At 45.2% G+C, this 23,900-nt stretch overlaps 1 protein-coding gene across 2 annotated transcripts in view; it reads left to right on the top strand.

Moving 5' to 3' along the window:
* LOC5574311 (protein gustavus) overlaps positions 1 to 23,693 on the top strand; it is a 756,279-nt gene extending 732,586 nt beyond the window's left edge. For both annotated transcript variants that reach the window (XM_021845167.1, XM_011495276.2), the window contains 2 exons: positions 14,665 to 15,572; positions 21,096 to 23,693. In XM_021845167.1, the coding sequence (XP_021700859.1) occupies positions 14,867 to 15,572; positions 21,096 to 21,235 (846 nt within the window). In that variant the 5' untranslated portion in view covers positions 14,665 to 14,866 and the 3' untranslated portion in view covers positions 21,236 to 23,693. The remainder of the gene's footprint in view (positions 1 to 14,664; positions 15,573 to 21,095) is intronic.
* The last annotated feature ends 207 nt before the right edge of the window (positions 23,694 to 23,900 follow it).

Raw genomic sequence — 23,900 nt, 5'->3', positions numbered from 1 at the left:
GTGGAAAAAATAGTTAAGGTTCGGTGTTCAGTTCACGTTTCACTGAATTGAAAACAATATACATAAATGTGGTGTGCATGCTTCGGATCGATTGATCTCTCAAATGGATTTTTATGCTACGACAAGCTTCTGTTGTTGTACGCTGCTCTGATGGAACAGTGCAGCTTGGCTTCGCATGAGACGATGGCGAAAATTTTTGCGCTACATATTTGGGACAGCGTAACGCAGCCAGCTGCTCTCGAGCTTAAAGTGGACCGCACAGCGATGAGACGAGAGCCAAGCCAGACCCCCTCAGGCGATTGTTTCCCGTTGTTTACCTTTTTGACAGCTGGCCCATCAAAGGTGTTGACAGCCTGTCGATAAACACGCGTCCGCCGTTCACCACGGTCAACCGTTTATGCTTTCTAATGGATTCGGCCTTGAATCGCTACTCTAGCGGTCACCGTAAAAATTAGCTAATCAGCCGTCCTCTCCTATTCGGCACAGCTCGCCGCAACATCTTCGCACGGCATCCAATTAACGTATTCAAATAAGGATGACGCGACCAACCGTTGTGTGGCCTTTTATCTGCGGCAACAACGGACCACTCATCCCCTCAGCAGAGACTTGTTCTGTCAAGGCCGACGATTAGAAGACCGGTTATGACGGGCAAAATTTGGGCGCCTTCGTAAGAGCCATGTGTTCGATGTATCCGGAATCTACACAAGTGTGCGGTTCAATGACATTTTCCATTCAACAGCGTGGGACTCAGCCAATCAAGTAATTCCCTCAAATGTGTCCCCTTCGCCGAGCGATTGATAAACCTTCGCCCGCATTTCTCATATCCACTCTCTCGAGAGACGGTTGGATAGACAGGAGAAGGAAACGGTTTTGTTTACCAAGCGATACGCGCGATCAAGATGAAGTGCGAAAGATTTTCCACTTTTCCACGCTCAGATAGCTCACTAGGATCTGGTTTTCTTGAGATTTTGAACATAAATTAAAACATCTGTTTTCATTAACATTCCACGGCCCGGGCACGTCAGATTTGAGCTTCTCCGCCTCCTCCTCCCCCGTTAACTCACTCAGCCGCAACTAGCGAACGCATCGAGGTCGTATCTCACGCATTTGAAGCGAAGTGTGCAAATCGGTTTGAGCTAAATCAAACATTTTTGCTTACTTTACGAAACCCTGGCGGCCGATGGTATTTGCGCTCGGCCATCATTGGCGCAAAGTGTCAATTTCGACTCGGAGTCGTTCGCGCAATCAATGCCGAAGCGTCGGGTGCTTGGCGACGGCGACGGTGGAGGCGCACATTAGAATATCTGAGGCGACCTGCATGACCGAGTAAACAGTTCACTGGCTGACAATAGATTTCCGCCGGTTTCGCTTCGCCGTTCCCGAGCCCGTGGTAAACGATGCGATAAGTGGAAATTTTTCGCTAACGACGCGTACCGAAACATTGTTGGTCCCCTCGCTCCGCTGCGTTCCGTTCCGGAGAGCGGCGCAAATATCTTCCAGAACCGCGCGGTCCGGTCAAGAACTTGTCAATCTCCCGAGCGATCTCAGAGTTCTGAATCATTGACATTCACAGCGGGAAGCGCCCCGTCAAGGAAACGGCACTCTGAATTCTCGCCTTTATCAGTTCGAAACGACCGAGCCGAAGCGTCGACTACAATACAAGCGTTTATTTACAGTAGAATGGTTCTGCTTTGTTTTGCGTACGACTGGTCTTATCGCAGGCAGCCCATCCCTCCTGGAAAACAGCTGAGTGGAGCTGATAACAGCAACGGGAAGCCTATCGGTTCCGTATTGCTCTCGCACACGAAGAAGAATGCCCCTGAAGTCAGGAAGCTCCAAAAACGGCATGGCATTGTGTTGGTAGATTGACTCATCTAATTAGGCGTGTCGTTAGCAGCGCCGCTATTGGCCTAAGCGTTTGATCCACGGCAAAGCCAGCCGCCGCCGCTGACCACCACGCGAAGAACGTGGCGGACGTACTTAATTACCCAGTCAACGACTTTAAACAGAAATGTCTGTTATCGTGGTAGTTTAATTAACTTATTGAACGGGGGCTACCAAATTGGCTGCAACCGTCGTCATTGTCGTCACTTTAGCCAATTCACAGAAATCATGAACAACTCGTGAGCAGCATGACAGATGTGGGCGGTTGACGTGGTTGGTAGTGCAGGCTAAAGCGCGCGCGCACTTGGTTTCTGACCTTCAACGATGCTGAAACCAATCACGACTCGACGTAGATCGAACGCTCGATTCATTAGCGACACTTTTACGCCGTGCGCGCTCTCAAGAGGTTTAAATGTTAATTGGTTCTAATGTACATTGCCAAATGTTAATTGCAACAGAATTACAACCACGCGCATTTTATGAGTTATTGCGCGACGTTGACGGTTAAACGATAAAACGCAACTGTCGGCCACATGTGCTGCATTTTTTCCACGTGTGACGTTGGAATTCCTGAAAACGACACGTTCAAATCGAACGGAAATCCAGGCAGTTTGTTCAGCGCAGCTGGCACGTCTAACTCGCACGCGTCGTACCTAGTCATTTCTGTGTAGCAAAAGTTCTTTGTTCGAATCGAATTGAGATGCAAACTAGGGGCTAACCAGTTTTCCCTCGCTTCAACGGACGTCATCGGTGATTAGATCTTTGCCGAGAAATTCCTGACACGCTGCCTGGGTTATCAGGGTTGATTCATCGGCAAACCCGCTGGGAAACGATAAGAACCTCAACTTTTATCGTTTTGACAATGCTCGTTCAAGTCGAGTCTCGGTTGCAGTCGTTTCTCACCATGCGAAGCAATTTGCCAGCGTGACAGGAAATCGAACGGAACGTGACTTTGAGGCCCGGCGGACAGCGCTTGGCTAATTTCGGCCAGTACAATGACAATCAATCACCGTGACACTGCCGCCGCCGCCACTGCTGTAACCGCCGCAACTTCGACCGCAGCCATTGTCAGCCGTTTTACATTGGACGGCCGCCGCACAGAGATGCATGGTAATCAAAGTGCAACGAAAATGGACACACGAGTTGAGCATTGCGCACAGAATCGCGCGCGCATTTGCTACGTAAACAAAACCAATGCCGAGGCGTACAAATTCCCGCTAGCATACGAGCGTGTGTGAATAGGTAATGAAATTGTATAATAAATAATAATAATTATGACCTTGGCCACTTTATTAGCAGCTACTTATTGTTTAGCTGCGGGGCCATGCGCCCGCTCGCAGAGTGTGGTTGAATAATCTCGGCGGCTTTTTCCTGGTTTTTCTCCTTCTCTCTTTCGTTTGCAATTCACACACCGTCTTTCGTAACCAACCGATAGTTCCTCCAGTCCGCAGACGACGGCAGGGGCTCCAAAACGCAGCGCTAGATAACTGGCTTTCACTGCGCAACCAGCTGGTAACTCTATAGCCCTGCGGAGAAGGAGAGAGGCTCTCACATTGCGTACTCGATGATACACGGTCAATGGGGATCACTCAGATGTGTGATGTAGGCTCAGAAACTCTAGTGGTCACAACACTTTTTCAATGCTTGTAGTTGCATCCCTTTAATCTGTCGTCATAAAATGATACGACTATCAAAAGTTGATACGAACTTAAGATCAAGCGGTTGTAGTCTTCGGAAAACCCTTGCCACTGCTGAGTGGTCAAATTTGAGCGTGCGATTCTCCCGTTTAAAGCAATCTCTCGCACTCTCTTCTATTTTCTCGCGGAAATCCGTTGAAGCAATTAATCAGCAGACAAACGAGTGTGAAATTGATCGTTATAATCTGATGTGACGCATGAGGACGCCACTTAAACTGACCTACTAGTAGTCTACCTATGATTTCATCTCCCGTACCGTGGGATCACCGCCCTAGAGCCTTTGGGATGTTCCCGACCAAAGTCCACCCACCATCAACCGTATCTTACTTTATTGGCAAACGACTGACCGAATCAAGCGGACCAACTGCGAGAATGATGTCACTGGCTGGCATTGCTGCGAAGCCGTTAAAATAGCATTTTGGCGTGCGGCGGCAGTCCCAACCGACTTTTTATTACTCAATAACGCGGTTGACACTTTCGCGTCCGTCGTCTCCCATCTCGCTTGTCCCGCTTCAGATGGACGCCGCCCCGCGCTCGTCTCCTCGGAATCGAAAAATATTGTTTGTTTTTATCGTTCTCGTCGGGCGGCTGCGAGTGGGGACGGCGACGGTGAAGGAAGCGACGGCGGCGGTTCGACCATGGGACGACCATTCAGTTCAATGGAGTTCGTCGTCGTCGCTTCTTCGCCGGTAGAGGCAAATTAATCGTCTCCCGAAGGACGGCGTCTGATCTTGAAAACACACAACAAATATGGGGCCAAATGGATGATCGTGGTTGATTCCGCTAGCCGCCGGAAAATGTCACGCCGCTTCGGGCCAATGGCGGTAGCTGGCAGTTGGAAGGCAAACACAAAATATTGTCAACAAACGGCGCGGCGGCGCTAGTCGTGGCAAGAGTCGTTCGAGCGCATGGTCCCAGTGGAGGTCATAGCGTATTCAGTTTGCATAAATTTTGATGGGCGGAATCAAGTTTCTCAACATGGCTGTCTGGTTGGCTGTGGCAGCAGCGTTGCGTTGCGTGTGCGACAGTGGTCTTTTGTTTTTCGGTAAAAGGTCAACACCGTCGTATTTATTGGCTGCCCGAGTGGTCGTGTCCCTCGAGGCGCGGACAGCACGCATGTCTGGGTCTCTTTGTTTCAAGCACTCGAGCGCTGCTGCAGTTTCGAAGCCAATCAAGTTTGATGATTTGGGATATTTTTTACAGATACAGAAGTGCCACCTGTTTGACAAAATTGTGATAGGTCTTGATAGAAGCAGAGCTTAGTCAGCGTAGAATTTTCATACTTTGAAATGGTATCGTAAACTGCTCATCTGTTAAAAGCAGGAGGCCACCATAGTTGCTTTAGAAGGTCGTTTATCAGTTTGAAGCTTTGCCCAGAGGCTGTACTGTCTTTGCATTCGCTTACGCAACGCAATATGCAGGATCATAAACTCATGGCAGTTGTCACTCGTAATGTTCCTAGAGTATCAACTGACGCCGTGAAACAGCTGTCCCTCATGTTGTTTTGGGCGCGTAAGCTAATTGAGTAACGCACTGTCTACTGTCAACATTGCAGCGAATAAATTTTCAGTTGCGCTGCGTGAAAAGCCAGGCGGCAAATTAGCGAAACCTTGACGACTTTACATCGAACTGCTGCTGCAAAGGCTGCCTGGTGCCGTTGTAATGGGTTCTGCGCAAACGTTGAAATCGTTTTTGCTGACCTTTCGAGCAAATAGGCTGAGAGGCAGCGGTGCGCGACAGTACAGTGTACACAGTGGACAACTGCCGCACCGTAGCAGCCGCCGATCACTTACTTTGCCATATTAATAGCCGTGACACGCCTCCTCGCCGCCCGTCCCGTATACACGCGATGATTAATCGCCGCAATGACGAAAGATTTTTCCTGCACTTTTCCGCGTATACTCCTACTGCTGCGGATTTATCTCGACGGCGGCGAGCAACTAGCGCATGCTGTCGGATCAGCGCGCCCGCTCTCCACTCCAAGCTCTGTAACCGCAAGTTCCGATAGTAAAGGTTATGTAAATACGAGCGCCGCCGCTGACGATGAAACGCGAAAAATAGCATAAAAAGTGCAAACTTTGAATGAACATTGGCGCGTTTAGGCTCTTTGGCGTTGGGCCGCTGCTACGGCAGCCGCCAGTCGGTTGAAGGTTGCCTCCACTACGGGCGCTGATGATCGTTGACGGACGTTACGTAACCTATACTCGCCGCCGAGTGGTGGAGTGGCAGTTACGGCGGCGATCATGTGGCTCTGGGCGCACTTCGGTCGGTTTTGTACTTCACTCACACCACCACAACCAGCGGACACAATCGAGGCGGAAAACGATCGAGTCACAGCTATTTGCACAATGAATTTGCAAACGACTATCCAGTTTCCCACATCAATAGCGCAAATCTCTGGATCTTGCAGTGTCACGGGGCCGCAGCTGGCCGGACAGCTTTGATTCGTGAACATTTGGTCCGTAGATTGTGTGCAGCGCCATAAATGGTCGTGCAGACGCATACCACCAAGCTCCTCCATGTGTGAGCGTTCTCCAGTGCCCAATGTGTATCGGCTAAAGGTGGTCATCCTTCTCTAAAAAAGGCAGGTGAGCACCACCGTGCTTCAAGTTGAAAAAACTTGCTCACGGCCGTCTTTGCGGATCGTCTGCACGCGCTGCTTCCGCGAGCTGTACGATCACGTAGCAACCGAGCCAAGGTCAAGCTCACCGTGCGGAGAATGGGATCTTCGGCGCGGATGCTTCTTTTTGGAGACGCTTACTTTTTGGAGAGGCAAATGCGGACATAGTTAAACCACAGATGTTAAGTTAATGAGGTCCCGACACCGGATGACAAATTGTGTAAGCGATACAGTTGCCTTTCACCTTCGCTGCATGTTCTGTAACACGATCCTTATCCGTCTCCTTTTACGGCCCTGTTGGACGAAAGCGAGAGATAAGGGCCGCATCCTCCCCCTAGCAGCGGATATGGTAAATTAATACATTTTTCGGGTAAGCGACCTTCTGGACGGCTCCATCCGTCTCTCGCCGCTTGACACACTTCTTCGCTCGCTTCCCGCTTCCGTTCAGGGCGGGCTTTTCTCACGATCCTCCCGTTCCATGTGCGGTTTTCACGATTCTCATTAGCACACCCAGTTCGGTGCAATTTTCGCGTCGTCTTTGCCCGATCGGTTGCCCTTTCGGACCGGGACTGGAAAGTGACAGTTGAACGATAAGCGGTGTAATGTAATTTGAGGTAACAGCCTTCTCTACGAATACACGTGTGCGATGCATTGGAGAGTGTTTAACATCCATTTAACATCTGTCATCAATTTTTACTGCGGCGTCTTGCTGCGGACGCTGGCGACGTAAAGTTGGATGGGGAGGTCTTTTTTATACAAGGTTTTTTGTATACTAAATGGCTTGTATTGAGTTTGGACCGGTACTTTTTGCTGATTATGGAAGCTAGCTTTTTATCTTTCGATGGACGTCAGCGCAAGTGCAGGTTTTGCTCAGATGCTTCGATACTATGTTGCTAGTTGCGGCATTTAGCTTAGGATTAGTCGTAGGATAGTGATGATCCACAAAAAATCAGTTACTGATTACTCTTTTACTGCTTATAATAAGACTTTCAGCCTTTTTGCTGTTATTCGCATTTACAAATACAGCATCTTGCTGCAATTTTAATCCAGCTTTATATGAGCGTTTGAAGCCGTCACAAATAAGCTCGTTTTCTGCTAGGGATCAAACTATCTTGTTTGATTGCACAGTTAATTAATTGTCAAGTGATAGGCAATTCCCGTCTAAAGAATCATGCTGTTATAAGGTTTTGAAGTTAATATGTACACAACGCATCACGTGTCAAATTGAAATTAAAACTGCGAAAAGAAACCACGTGCTCCGGTGGGTATCGAACACACGACTCCTTATTTGCTAGATAGGCGCTTTAACCTACAAACTTCGGAGCCCCTTCAGAGACCACGACGCTCGGAGACGAACTGAACTAGATTGCCCCAAAGCACATGGAATCATCATTTCGCAGTCTAAACTTCCTACATGTAAACTTCAAAACCTTATAACAGTAAATTATTTGAATTGTGTAGTTTGACAGATAATCGATAATCAAACTTACCGATTACCTGTCAAACGATACAAGTAGAGCGTCAGATTTTAGTTCTTACCAGAAAGCCTGATGATGGTGGTTATCAGCACTCATTAACTGCTGTATCCAGCATTTTACGAGCGCTAATGGTCGCCACAAAGAAGCTCGCTTCCTGGTAGGGACTAGGCGATTAGACATTTGGCTTGGGTCGTTTTATAGCAAATCGATAAGGTCGATCAAAAAACTTATCGATTTGCTGTCAAACGACTCAACCCAAATGTCGGATCGTTTGATCCCTACCAAAAAGCGAGGCTGATTGTGGCGGCCAAGAGTGCTCGTGAAAAGCTGGATAATCACAATGCACAATCTGGCACAAATAACATGTGAAATCTCCACAATGAACACACATTTGTATCACACAAATAAGCCCGATTTCTAATTGGGATCAAACTATCTCACATTTGGTTTAGATCGTTTAACGGTGATCGACAAGTTTGAGGATTGATCTTCCCGATTTGCTGCCAAACGGCCTGAAACAAAAGTCAGATCGCATGATCTCTACTAGAAAGCGAACCTAGTGGTGGACATTCTTCTTCTTCTTCGTATTACATCCTCAGCGCCTGCTTTTCAGCTTAGTGTTCAATGAGCACTTCCACAATTACAGTGATACCTCCATGAGTCGATGTTCCATGACTCGATATCGACTCATGGAACCATACTACAAACATAATGTCATGGTTACTATGATGGTCCCTAGAAGCAGCTTTCCAAAGAATTGCTGTTCCATGACTCGATATTTCCATGAGTCGATGGTTCCTTCAATATCGACTCATGGAGGTTTCACTGTATTTCCTTTGCCAAAGTTGCAATTTTCGCATTCATATATCTTGTGGCAGGGAAGTCAAGGAAATTTCTATTACGAAAAGATCCTTGACCAACCGGGAATCAAACCCAGACAGCATGACATTGCTTTGTAGCCGCGGACTCTAACCACTCGGCTAAGGAAAAAAAGGATGTCATTAGTGCTCGTAAAAAGCTGGATAGGGACTACCATTGTGTTATCAAATTCAAGATCTTCTTCTTCTTTCTGGCGTGACGTCCCAACTGTAACAGAGCATGTTTCTCCAAGTAGTGTTACACAGCTATTAACTAAAAGCTTTTTCTGTCAATGGATCATTTCTGCATTTTAATATCATGTGGTAAACACGAACATATTCTATGCCCTGGATGGGAAGCCAGGAAAATTTTCAAAACAAAAAAAGGATCCTCGACCGGCGAGATTTGAACCCTCAACCCTCAGCTGGGTCTTGCTGAATAGCTGTGATTTTGTCGATACGGGTATTTGGACCAAAATTAATTTTCTCATGCACTTTTTTCACGCATGAAAACGATTTGATTTATTTCCGATGTTTTTTGACAGTTAATCGACAAGATCGATCATCAAATTTGTCGGCCAGCTTAAACACTAAATAAGTCAGGTAGAAGAATCTTTTGCAAGAAGCAAGCTTGAATATGACAACCATTAGCGCTCGTAAAAATCTGGATGAGCTGTTGAAGATGACTTTAAGATTAAGCTGAGAATGAAGATTTGACCACAAGATAAAATAATTAGCTAGTACAAAACGTTTGCTTCTATAGGCTTGAATAAGCCCAAAACTTGCTGACTTCCTCAACCTTATCATTTCGCAGATCCTTCAACGCTATCGTGATTCAAACTTACAATGCATTAAACCAAACCTATGACACATCTGACGTAACGCACCTCGCCAGTAGTCTCTCCTACACCAGCAGTCATATCAAGGCTCGTGAAGCCAGTACGTTACTGGCTTGCCCATAACCGCAGCGCAAAAGTCGCGCTGTGAGCAAGCAATTGCGTATCTACCAAAGCTCACAAACTTCAAACCCAAGGAAAAACCCGTCCGATTGCTACCCGCGCCGTAATGGTAATCAAATATGACAAATTGGACGAGTTGTGCCCCATTTTGCAACTCGAATTGCATTCGCAGACTCCGCATCACCATCGCAACGGCCTGCTGCGTTGCAGTGCGTGTGTGGAATTCCACTGGCAATGGTGGCGCCTCTGGTGGCGCATCGTGGCATTAGCAAGCAATCGATATATCGACCAGGTCAAGAACCCTTCGCGCTGTGACGGGGAAAACTTTTCACCGACTGTCTTCCCCCTTGCCACAACGTGTGAATAGACACCGCGCTCACACCACTGCTGTCAGGCGACTGATCCAGTAGGGTTGAATTCCTCACGAGAGCGTGCGGGAAGGTGTGTGTATGCGTGTTTACGATAATTTTTCCTGATTGTTTCCCTGACTCGTGCCCAGCCGACCAAGTTGGGGGTAATTTAAAAAGGAGCCGCTTCGAGTCATTCGAACGACCCGTGGCTATTTACTTTGTCTGACCGTTGCTGGATGAGAAAAGCGTAGCGCCTCCCAGCTGATTGAAGGATAAACGGACAGTCCACGTACGAAGCAGCCCTGAACGAAACAATGTGTGCTCCCATGTGGGATTGGTCTTTAAAATTAAAGCACTTTTAAAAAGAACCCAAAGTGCTTTAAGAAGTACGGAAACCGCACCCTGAAATGACAGAACGTTGCCGCATACGCACACTACTCCGTCCTTTCAACCCTCGTTCAATGCTGGAACACAAACACCACCAGAGTCGGACCCCTCGTTTGCTGCGCTGTTTGGACTGGGCCTCTCGAACCAGGAACAAACCGAGAATTTCATTATTTTATTAGGGTGTGGAAATTTGTCATACAGTATCGACCGGGTTCAAGCTGGATATCGAGCAGGAAAAGCAAGTTCCGTCCTGTACCCGAGGGGGATGTTTCCCATATACATACTCCATAAGGAGCGCACATAGACGAGGGATGCTGATGACGGTTTCCGAAACCTGAAACAGTGCGCATGATCCGACACCGCCGCTGATGGTAAATGAGATGAAACCATTTACCGAACCGAATCCATATCTTACGGCAAAAGTCGTCCTCGGATGCTGCGGACGGCTGACTTTTCCCATCTCTCCATACACAAACATTCCGGCTCGGCACAAAAAGGGGGATGACGACGGTCTTAAATTGTAATTCGAATCGCCTTCCGCTTCGGGGCCGGGCCCGGGAACGGGGTTACGTGACGTTTAATCGATAAGTTTTCTTGTTTTCCGAATGATTTATGCGTTTTTCGCCAAACAATTACACACAATTGTAGATAATTCTGCGGTGCTGGCTGACATTTGAATGATAATGGCAGCTGGAAGCACCCGGAGGCTAGTTGCGTTTCCACGACTCGAACGGAAATTGATTTGACATTAAAACGATATAAAAGGCGAATCGTCACCGATCGATTTGCTCGTTAATTAGCATCGCACGGTCGCAGAAGCGAAGGATACTCCAGCAGGAGGTTGCAACTATTTACCTTTAATTTCCATCATCATTATTGGATGGTTCGGCGATGCGATGGAACCACCCATTGAAACTATCCGCGGAGACACGCTCGGACGAACGCTTCCTAACCTAAATGAAAGATAAACACAACTGTCACCGCGGCTTCTGAAGCTTCGTCGTCAGGGGTGGGTGCAGCCTTCAGATCGTGTAGCGCAGGGGTGTGCAATTACCGGGCGTGATTCATCATCAACGCGCGAAAACGGTGCAAACTTCCGATCCGATCCGATCGAATCCATCCAATAGCAGCCGTCTATAATGAGGTGCACTTAATCATGGTCGGATGCGTCATTCGGAACGTTCCGTGGCCCCGGAGGGGTTGTGCCGGGGAGCGAGCTTGCAACATTGCCCTTTTAATCCTGTTTGGTCCCACATCGTCGTGCAGCTCCGGATAGTGAAGGGGATTATGGCGTGTATCGATTGCCGGGATGCGATGTCTACGGGCGTCTGTATGTGAGTGTGTGGGTGCGAGTGTTTTGTGTCATTCAAACAAAATATATTTGGGATTAATTTTAATGAAAGGCTACTGATTGAATGGTGGGTGGGCGTTAGTGGATTGGACGATTTATGTGTATCGGGATCAATCGGATGAGCAGCTGGGGCAACAAGCTTTTAGATTGGAAACATTTGAGCTGGGCAGGAGCGTAGCGTAGGTGATTCGATACTGTGGGGTCTTGTGTGAATTGTCAAATTTCAGAGCACTTTCAAATATATCAGCTCATAATAACTGTAGAATTGAATACGTCGCTCAGAAGCAGACCTTGAACGTTTTGTCCAGTATACTTTATGAATGTTTCTGAAGACTTTAAGAGGTACCAAAGACAAGAAACATTTGAACGTAATATCTAAGGTTCATCAAATCGATCCGGATGCTCAGATGCTTCCTTCTCCCCGTATAATCTAGACTACAGTGCAGCTTCGAGCAGGTACCAGGCATAGAATAGGGTTCCAACTTCGTCGGTTTTGGGTGACGGTTCTTCAGTTCACTGGAACGTTCATTTGCGCTACACTGAATTTTCCTGACTTCTTTCAAGTCTGTAGCATACCGCGTTAGAAAGACCCGATCTAGCTTTTTACGATTTCCAATGGCTACCGCAAAAAAGCCTCGCTTTCTGACAGGGATCAAACGATATGACATTTGGCTTGGGTCCTTTCATCAGAAACGATCCAAACCAAACGTCAAATCGTGTCACCCCACTGCCTCGTCTTATCTGGGTAATCTGTTTTCGGTTTTCGGCCATTTCCAGCGCGCCGCTCGATGGTCTTCGTGTTCTGGAACATCTGCACGATATGGTGAAATGGTGGATTTAAAGCCTTTAGCCGATCTAGCTAAGCGACTGACCAGGATTATCGATCACCGCGCCCAAGATTTGCTGGTGTAGCACTTTTTGTTTCGAAGGCAACTTGAAAACTAGTTGACAGATCGCGATAAAAATTAAACAAAAACATACAGTCTAAACTTGTATTACCCAAATTGTCATTCATTTTTACCCACGCGACAAAGCTACACCTAAAATAAAGTGTCGCCTTTTTCCGAGTTCACATTCGTGTTCAGCACAGTGTCAGACTCATCAAATTTTCATAGAATACAAGTTTTAAATTGGATCTTTAGTGATTTAGCATGTCTGAGGATCATTTCCCTCGATACGATGTTCCATAATAGCTTTGAACGCCTCAGACGTTTTTTTTTCTGACTAACCTCAAAATTTACGTCACAAATTCCAACGATTTTCAAAAGGGGTGAGTCGTCTGATCAACGTCCTCCATTTTCCAAAATACAATAATAGTTATAATTGATGCTGGACTACTACAAAGTACTAAACTGTGTAAATTTGTAACTTATAAGTTGGCTAGACTCAGCGTGTGCGACGTAAAATCATTTGTAAGGTTCTTTTGTTCTACAAACAAGTGACACCCTAGTTTATTTTTAATCAGACAGCCAAAACTGAGAACCCATGTCTGCAGACAGTGCACACTCGTCTTCCGTTGTCGTAGGTCAAACTGAAACTTCCTTATCGCATCTGTAAATAAATACAAGCAATTCAAATATGCATCCATCCAGCAATTCCTCTCGAGAGAAGCGTTATCCCGTGCGCGATAACCCAATTTGGAAAAACAAACCTCTTCAGCCCACCGAGCCTTCCCCCAGTCCCCGAACCCTGTTTGATTAATGGACTGCCTTCTCCACCGTCAGCGCCCACAACATTGCGCAGCGCAGAATTTAATGATGTACAAACAGTGCATTCGTACCTTTCCAAAAGTCAACGCCGAAATGCGCGCACTCGAAAAAAAAACAGCCCGACTTCCAAAGGGACTGCTTCTGGTGAATGGCTCAGTTCGCGTTACATTGCCATCACCAGCGTTTGGTCGGAGACGGCTCCGCATTGATCGCGCTGTGCTGTCCTGTCACTCTACACTTTACTGTCACACGATCGCCCGTCTTTTGTGCCGTCGAAGCTTCGTTCTCCGGTGACTGTCACTGCTGCTGTTGCTCCGTTTTCGTGGAAAAGGTACGAAAATCAAATTCGAAAGGAACTTCCACAGGCCGTTTAAGATTTGGACAACCTCGAAACTAGAGCAGCAAAGGGAATGTGGTCAGTTCAGGTCCGTTTTTGGGATTTTGCGCGAACGGCCAGTCGGTGATGTGTTTGTGACCATCAGTGCGGTGCAACAATCGCTCAAGAACCTCGCTCTTATTGCACCTTTGCGCGCGCGCACATTGATCTTTCACTTTATATGGGAAACGCGGGCTTGAATGCTGAAAAAAACAACGCTCTCTTCTCAGCAGGAATTGGATCGGACCGGTGCCAATTTTAATGTTTTTGTTTACCATTTTTCACACGCACCCTGAGCCGCCCTCGTGCCCACGATCGTTGTGGTGAGAGGGCACCAGGGGGAGTATTATTTTTCCAAAAAAAAAAAACAACTCGATCGCGCGTGGTCACGTCGTCCCCGAACCCGCCGTGGACTTTGTCGTCGTTTCGTAGGCGCACCTGGCCAAGGGCTCCGGTGAATGGGCGACTGGAGCGCGATCGACGTCATTAACGTTGCTTGCACGTGCGACGACTGACTGGTGGTGAATGTCCCAAAACCGTACAAATGAGATTCCATCAACCTTGCAATTAATTTCCTTTCTTCAGCTGGTGTGCGGCGCGCAGCTCGTGGGATACAATCTCTTCCCGATTTTCGGTCGTGAGCGGTGAACGGCCGTTGTGACTTACTGGCGCGGTTGCTGACTCGTAATTGGGATCCTTGCGTAGGGACATTTTAGCCTCCTCCGCAATCTGAGAATGTACACGGTCATCGATGCAGCCGTCGTTGACGTCCGAACAAGGCTAGCTACCTTTCTCGATGTGGCCAGTCATGGACGCAATAAGTTAACCATCGTTCCGGTCTGCTGTTGTGTAGACTACTGCAAGGTTTATCCTGACATAAAGTAAACCGAAAAATGACAATTCCATTTTAATGATGTTGTTCCACATCCATCAGCGACAAGAACCTATTCACCATTCTAACCTCTCTTTTCTTCTTCTCTCTCTCTCCCCTAACAGATACAAAAGTAGCCGGGGTCCGGTGCTAAGGTCAAGCGAACGCCGCCGTCCACAGAGTATATCGTCGTCCACCTCCACGCTACTGCCCCGTGTGGTTCTGAATCGCATCGACCCCCGCGAGTTTGAGCGCATCAGAGTCTCGTACAAGGTTGCCATCCGGAGCACCCGCAGCAGTCGTACCAGCAGCGGTGCCCACCCTGGTATGAACATGGGCCAAAAGATCAGCGGAGGTGTCAAAACGGTCAGCAGCCGCGACCAACCATCGCCATTCATTCCGAAGATCCCGCGCGAACTGGCGGCGCACTTCCAGCGACCGGCCCGTCTCGATCTCCTGCTCGATATGCCCCCGGCCGCCCGGGAAACACAGATCAAATACTCCTGGAACTCGGAGGACCGCTCGCTGAATGTGTTCGTAAAGGAAGACGACAAGATGACATTCCACCGGCACCCGGTGGCACAGAGCACAGACTGCATACGGGGCAAGGTCGGCTTCACCAAAGGGCTGCACGTGTGGGAAGTGTTCTGGTCGACGCGGCAGCGAGGCACACATGCTGTGATCGGTGTGGCCACATCCGAGGCACCACTCCACTCCGTAGGTTATCAAAGTTTGGTCGGCTCGAATGACCAGAGCTGGGGCTGGGACCTGGGGCGCAATATGCTGTACCACAACTCGAAAACCTGCCCCGGAGTCACATACCCTGCGATACTTAAACCAGACGAAACCTTCCTAGTGCCGGACAAATTCCTAGTAGCGTTAGACATGGACGAGGGAACGCTCAGCTTCATCGTCGATGGCCAGTATCTGGGGGTGGCGTTCCGGGGGCTCAAGGGACGAAAGCTGTACCCGATCGTGTCCGCCGTCTGGGGGCACTGCGAAATCACCATGAAGTACATCGGTGGCCTCGATCGTAAGTATCCTTTCGCCCGTTCAATGGTAACCGGAGCATTAAAGCAACGCCTCAAAAGTTTGATAGTCGAGAGGAAGGGCGCGCCGGGCGCCACTCACGATCACCGCGTCAAAACAACCGCGATCGATATGAAATGCGGGGGACTACTTTTTCCTTTGGGTTGTTTTTTGTTTCGGAGCAGAGCCGAACCTTAGCCTTCGCCGCGTCATCCAAGGTTAAGATTTCGTGGGTAATTGATTTCGCTGCAAATCGAAACAAAAACACAATCGAAGCCGTTCTCGGCATGTTTGTTTACAATCACTTTTTTCCTCTTTCGAGAAACGAAAGGGTCCGTTATTCGGGTGGTCAGACAACTATCTTTTTTTTGCAGTCGCTTGAGGGCGTAAGTTTCGATGACTTTCAGATTTTGTTTATCGTTTTGGACCACAAAACGCAATGTAAACAAATGGGTGAAAAGATTATATGGCGTCAATGGACACAAGTGGTAGTCCTTGCCCAGGAAATGGTTGTGGTTTGTTGTGGTGAATGGTTCTCGTCGACTGCAATGATTCACCGGTGCAGGCAGCGGATATCAATGTTGCGGTCCTTCAGTTATCGATTTTGAAAGTCGTTATCTGTGAAGCCGTTAACGTTTTTGCGATTACAACCTGTAAATGGTTGGAAATTTACGTCGGTTATCGCAAAAAGATTACATTTTACGTTTTTGGAACTACGTTGGAACTAGCAACTGAAATGATTGATTAATTTTTCATCGATTAGTTCCTTAGATTTACACGTTAAAAATATTTGATTTTCTTGAGATTTTGTTCAAATTCAGTATCGGTATTTACAGTTACGCCGTCATGGTATTGAATATGAGATTTATTTCAAAATGTCAGTCGTTCGCTGCTTTCATCAATCTAAAAACCCCTCAATTTGATTAAATAGAGAGCCATCCAAATTCTTACGAACATAAATGCCTGTCACAATCAATTTGATGTCGTTTGACAGTTAATCGATAAGATTGATTACAAATTTTGTCGATCATCTGTAAAATGATACAAGGCAAACGCCAAATCGATTTTTCCCTTCGAAAAATGCGATTTCGATTACGCTATTACGCTGAATAGAGGTTTCACCTTGTTCTTCTGTCATTGGTTCCACTTTTGACGATCAAATCTCATATTTTTAATCGGTGATACGATTTAGATAACCTTGTTCACACCCCACGAAAAAACTAAGACGTAATAGCTAGGTCGCACCTTGCTCTCAAGCAGCTGAAGATGTGCTACACCGATAGCTACCGATCGATACAGATGATCTCCCTAGATCGATCGATCGCTTCTTCGTAGCATTGGCCCGGTCGTCGATTAACATCGTCACTGACGGGCGCGAGCTCTCAAACCAGAGTGGCTTGTTTAGACCAACCGGTCCTGTGAACTTACCCCCGCCGTCACCTCGCCGATGGTCTTCCGAGACAACGAGCCTAGAGCAGCGGTTCAAGAATGATGATGATCATAATCAGTGCTGGTAATAGAGAATGGTCGTTTTCAATGAACAAGTGCATCCTAATGTTCCCAAAGTTGAGTGACTTCTCGAGAGGAACGATCGGTAGCGGTAACTACACTTATTTTTATTGGGCTGTTTGAAGGCACTGCGGAGGGTATAGATTGTAGATCGTGGAACCGAAGGTTTTTCGGGTGCCATTCAATGTAGGACTATCTCAATGATGATCGATTCTCTTCGTCGTTTCTCTTTTCTGGTTTTAGTCGTTTGGTACAGAAGTAAATTTGAGTGTACTATACAGTAATGCCTCGTCATAAGACCATAACGATTAAACAAAGTGTATTTTAAAGTGCTTGCATAGTGAACATCGAAGTAGCATTCAATTTACTAAAATTAACGGAGTTAACTAAAATTAATGCTTTGGTGTGATACTATTGGTTAAGTTTCGCGTTGATCGTCGTCGGTTTTTTTCGCTGATAGCTTATCAATGCGATGTCATTACTGTTTCAGTAGGAAATTCGGAAAGGCCTTTTCACAAGACGTTTGAAATCAGCTGATTCGGAAGCTGTTTGATTTTCTTCTTCGGAAATGCCATACATGCATACACGGAGCTGTCACATGAAAAGACTTATTGTACTTCTTCGCAATTACGGTGTAAACTATTACGAAAATCGAGTGTATTTTGCGTTACGGTTTAAAGAGAAAATCGATAGAGAGAAATCGGTCACTGCAGATACGCCGTTATGATATCCATTTTTTTTACGAGCGCTAAAGACCGCCACAAAGAAGCTCGCTTTCTGGTAGGGACTAGGCGATCTGACATTTGGCTTGGGTCGTTGATTGCAATGGGTTATACTAGATATTCCACCGAAAATTCTTCATAGGATTCTACCAGAAATTTCATCAATAATTCCTCTTGAAATTTATCCACAGATTAAACCAGAAATTCTTCCGGGGAAAATCCTTCAAGTGACATTCTTCCAGGGATTCCTGCAAAGGTTTTTCTACAGGTTTTCTTCCACTAATTCCTAATTCCTTCGAAGATCAACCAAAACCAAAATCTTCAAGTAATTTCTACAGTAATTCTTCAGGGCTTACTTTCAGGCTGGCTCCAATAATTCTTCCAGAGATTGGTAAAATAATTACTTCAATGATTCCTTTAGTAATTCATCTAGAAGTTTGTTCCAAGGATTTCATCACGCATTACCCACGAATCACATAACGAATTCTTTCAAATACTTTTCAAAAGGCTCCACTCATGAAATTCATCACCAGAAATTCCCCGAAGGATTTCGCCAGGACTTTTTCGGGGCTTTCTCATAGAACTAGGATTTTTTTCAACGATTCTTTCTAGCAACTTTTCTACAGATTCCTCCAGGGATTCATACAAAAACTTCACAAGGGATTTCTTCAGTGATTCATCCAATGCTTTCTTCGAGAATTCCACCAAAAAATCTTCCAAAGATTTATTAAATAGTTCCTCTAGCGAAACTTCAGGAATTTCTCTACAGATTCTATCAGGATTTTTTCTTGCGATTCCACCAGAAATTGCTACAATTTCTATAGCAATTTCTGATGGAATCGCAGAAAAAAAAATCCTGACACTAGACACTTCATTAAAATTTTCTCCAGGAATTCCATCAGTAGTACTTCTGAAGATTCAATCAAGAATTCCACGAAAGGTTATATCAGAAATTCTATCAGGGTTTTCATTAGGAGTTTCTCTTGCTAATCCATCGGAAGTTCCTCTATAGATTCCATCGAAAGTTTCTCATTGGAAGTTTCCCTAGGGGTTCCATCATGAGTTCTAATTGGGATTTCATCAGATGTTCTTCTAGGGATTCCATCAGGAGTTCCTTCAGGGATTCTATCTGGAACTCCTCTAGGAATTCCATCAGGAGCTCCTCTGGCCATTCTATGAGAAGTTTCTTCAAGGATTCCGCCAGGAGTTCCTTCAGAGATTCCACCTGCAATTTCTCCTGAGATTTTATCAGAAGTTTCTTTAGGGATTCCATCAGGAGTTCTTCTAGGAATTTCATCAGGAGTTCCTTCAAGAATATCTCTAGGAATTCCTCCAAGGATTCCATCAGGAATTCCTTAAGGGGTTGCATCAGGAGTTCCTGTAGGAATTCTATCAGGAGTATCTTTAATGCTTCCATCAGAGTCCTTCTGGGGAATTCATCAGCGTTTCCACCATCAAAAGTTTTTTTTTTCAGAGATTCCACCTGGACTTTCTCCAGAGATTCCATCAGAAGTTCCTCCAGAGGTTTATCAGGAGTTCCTCGAGAAATTTCATCAAAACTTCTTCTAGGGATATCATAAGGAGTTCTTCTAGGGATTCTATCGGGATTTCTACCAGGAATATTATCGAGAATTCCTCCAGGAATTTCCTAAGGAGTTGCTATTGAGATTTCTTCAGGAGTTCCTCAAGAGATAACATCAGAAGTTCCTCCAATGATTGCACCGGAGTTCCTTCAAGAATATCTTTAGGAATTCCTCCAAGGATTCCATCAGGAGTACCTTTAAAAGTTCTTCTGAGGATTTCATCAGGAGTTCCTCCATCAAAAGATTTTTCAGAGATTTCACCTGGACTTTCTCCAGAGATTTCATCAGGAGTTCCTCCAGAAATTATATCAGGAGTTTTTAGAGGAACTTTTTCAGTATTTCTTCAAAACATATCATAAGGAATTCCTCTATAGATTCTATCAGGAGTTCCATCAGGAATCTTATCAGGAATTCCTTCAGGGATTTCATCAGGAGTTTCTATAGGGATCCATCAGGAGCTCTTCAAGGGACTTCATCACGAGTTTCTCTATGATCCCATCTGGAGTTGCTTCAACAATATCTTTAGGAATTCTTCCAAGGATTCCGTTCCTCCAGGGATTCCACCATGGTTCCTCCATGGATTGCATCTGGAAAAAAACTCCTTGATTTCCATCAGAAAAACCTTCAAGAACTAGAAATTCTTTCAGAAACTCCACCAATATGTTTCCGATGATTTTACCGGGAATTTGAAAAAATCCTCTAGAGGTTCTTCCAAAACATTCTGGAAAAAAATTTCCAAGTGTTCCACCAAGATGATCTCTAAGAATCCCATAACGAATTTCTTATGGGATTTGACCACCATATAAAGAATGCGCCAGTAAGACTTCACCAGTAGGTTCGAGTTGACTCGAAAAAATCAATCATGAATCTTATCGATTAACTGTCATTTCACATGACTAATTTGACTTAAACCCGACTTCAAATCGTTTGATTCCTTCCAAAAACGGCGGATCGTTTGATCCCTACCGGAAAACGAGGTCCGGTATGAGAATTGATATTGCTCTTCACTTACAGATTTTAAAATTTGACGATAATTGTTTCCTTCTCCCGTTTCTGTTTTCACATAAGACGTTTTGCTCATATCCAGCATTTCACGAGAGCTATAATCAATAATTTCCGTTCCAATGATCTGACATCTGCCATACGTCGTTTGACGGTGGTTGATCGATAAGAACAATCGTCAATATTATCGATCAACTGTCAAACGACACAAGCCAAACTTCAGATTGTTTGATCCCTGCCGAGCTTTTATTAACCACCAGCGATGCTGATTAAAAGCTGAAAAGTCGTAAATTGATACGAGGCTTCTAGATGGAGAAGTACGGAGTATACGATCTATGCTATTCAACTTTTTACGAGCGCTGATAGCTGTCACAAGTAAGCTCACTTTCTGGTAGGGATCAGGCGATTTGACATTTAGCTTGGGTCGTTTGACAGCAAATCGATCATCAAACTTATCGATTAGCTGTCAAACGACCCGAGCCAAGTGTCAAACCATTTGATCCCTGCCAGAAAGCGAGCGATTCTGGCGACCATTAGCGCTTGTGAAAAGCAAAATTTTTGAATAAATATTTCTAGGAATAATGCATCCTGTATCCATACAATAATTTAATGACCAAACTTTTGATGCTGCGCTCGATTACGGTTCCATGTTTTATCCCTAAGCTGACATACTTCCGTAAGCTAACGTATCCTTTCCCTTTCCCATTTTAGCCGAACCACTGCCACTGATGGACCTGTGCCGGCGAGTCATCCGCCAGAAGATCGGTCGGACGCACATGGAGGAGCGCATCGAACAGCTCCAGCTGCCACAGTCGATGAAAACCTATCTGCTGTATCGGGATCGAAGATAATAGACAACCCAAAAGCCGACTATTAATTATTTAATAATAATTATTATCGCTTATTATTATAATTATTGGCTAGATATTAATTTTCTCCACCTCCTCCTCATCGTCCACCACCGCCACCGGATTCGACTGATCGGAAAATGAAACGACAGCCGTAACAAGAAAAGCGAAACCGCAAACTGATGATCCAGAGAACATAACGAAAAAAGTTTAGCTCTTTGTGATTTGGGCGAGGATCGAACTCTGAGGTTCGTTCAATCTTTCGCGGAGTAGTGCTATCCGAGTTCGAATGGTTAGGGAGGAAACGATAGGTCTATTTTGCAAGTAACTGACACAAACTCTGTGCGAGTAAGGATATGATTTTCCCCACAATCTCACAATTTTTTTAAAGTAATACGGACTCTGCGATAAGTAAAATCTAAGGAAATAGTAACTTTAGGAGAAAACAGTAAAAACTACAGATGCAAAATAACAGAAAACTAAGTATATATATTGGAGAAAAATATATGAAAAAGGCAAAAAATATTTTCACTTTTAGAAAGCTGTAAAAAGGTCGGAAGAAACATTGTAAGATAGACGAATCGAAATCAAAAGGCGCCAGCACTTTTTTGATTTTAGCAATTGTAAAAAATATAAGAGAGGAAAATGGCTGACTTACCCCCCTTTTATCCGTTATTTTTTGTCCCCACCCTCACACCCCTCCCCTCTTCGAGTAAATGTAAACCAATCCCCCCAGATAACGATTACACTTTGAAAAACACAAAACGGTGGAAACAAGATGTGTTCTGTTTTTTAAGCTTTTAATCTGTATAGTAAAACCTAGGCGTCAGAAACGAAGGATCCGATATGAACTGAAAAAAAACTACCAGAACAAATAGAAAGAATCACAACAACCGACAAGAATCACTGAAACAAGAATGCTACTTCTTTTTTGCATTTATCGCCTGAAGCCACGAGCCGAAGGTGATCTCCGTTCTTCCAAGATCTTGATATAAGGCTCAAAAAAGGGAGGAAACGAACAATAAAAACCAACGCAAAACCGCAGAATGGGACTGACCGCTGAGGACGCGTCCGTTCTCGTCTTCTAAGGCAATAATAAGCGCGTTAAGAAAACAGGCCAGAACAAAGTACTATTTATTAACACTTCCGAACGGAACGGAACGAAACCGACTAAAGAAGCATCACGCACGGGTCGATCAGTTAGTTGATCGACCGGAAATGTGCAGAATGATCGAAAGAGACAAGCAAGAAACCACAAGCAACAAGAACAAGACATAAAATATGGAATCCGTGTGATTTTTTTTTTATTATTTGACGTGATTTAAACTTAGATTCAGTAATTAAACTTTATTAGGATCAAGTAAGCAGGTGGGAAGAGTGAGTGCAGGCAATGCGAGTGAGCGATCAGTAGTGAACAGATGGAAACCGCGTGGAGTCGAGAAATCTTAGGATCTTAAGCGTTTGATAGGCGATAGCGAGTGAGTGCGATCGGGTACTTTGATCGAGCATCTGACTAGGCTCATGTTTTCCAATTTGGGACAGAATGAGTGAGGAACTGGAATGAGCGGTGCCGTGCGAATGCGAGAGGCTCAGTCAATGTGCGACTATTCTAGCAGTATAGGGAATACGAATAATTAAAACAAAAAAAAAACTATCGAACTAGTAGGAGAAGATCACAGAATATTTTGATTATACGTCGAAACAATGAACAATCGGAATCGGAAATCAAGGAAGTGTCTAGGTTTGAGTCGGGCAGGAAGCCTTCTCCCAGCTCAGCTCCTTCCGGAAGCGGGAGCACGGCAGCTGCATCTATTCGTGGATAACGCTCTTGTTTTTGAAGGGCACGCTTCCAACTGCAATTCTTAAATCTAAGAACAACGCGATCGAAAATCTCAACGGAAGAAGGCAACAGCACCCGACTGAATTCCGACCACAATAATGAGAATAACTTGAATGAATCTTTTACTCGCAAGGAATTTTCCTATCTTCAGAAAAAATCAAGTTTTATTTCATTTCAAACTCATTTGGCAGCTTTAAGCGTCGGGTCAATCTTCCTCAGTTCGAGCAGCAATCATCTAAGCTAATTTATTGTTAACTGGAAATTTTAGTTGCCATAAATGAAGTCGACCTCAAACGAAACAGCCACTGTAATGCCACCGTGCACTTAGAGACAAATCCAACGAGAGGAAGATACCCGCACTAAATTTTGCATTCTTACTTTTCGCATTATTTTCTTAAAATTCTCGCTCGAAACCCATTTAGGCAGTGAAAAAGTCTCGACAGGAACAAAAGAAAAACCGAACAAAATTGTGAAGTGATTTTTTTTAGTTATTATTTTTAGGTTTCTTTGTATAAAAATCTCCCTTCTTCTGTTTAACCGCTTCTTTGTTCAATTTATTTTCATTTTTGATTATATAGTATAAAAACGAGAAATAGTCAAAATATAGATAAATGATTTTTATATGAACGTTTTATGAGTTTTATTGTTTTTCAAAATCCCCCACTCCCCCATCCGCCCGCTTCCCACACCGTTGTCCACTTTGGTTGTTTACAAAACAGATGATGTCGTACGTAATAATGACTGTTTAACATTTTCGGATGAAACATGATCAAGCTTATTAAACAAAATGAATGAGCATGGACCGATGCACGCGTTCACTATCTGATG

The sequence above is a fragment of the Aedes aegypti genome, chromosome 2 (assembly GCF_002204515.2).
Source record: "Aedes aegypti strain LVP_AGWG chromosome 2, AaegL5.0 Primary Assembly, whole genome shotgun sequence".
Taxonomy (NCBI): Eukaryota; Metazoa; Arthropoda; class Insecta; order Diptera; family Culicidae; genus Aedes; species Aedes aegypti.
Note: the sequence above shows the minus strand (reverse complement) of the source record. Positions and strands in the feature narration are given on the sequence as shown.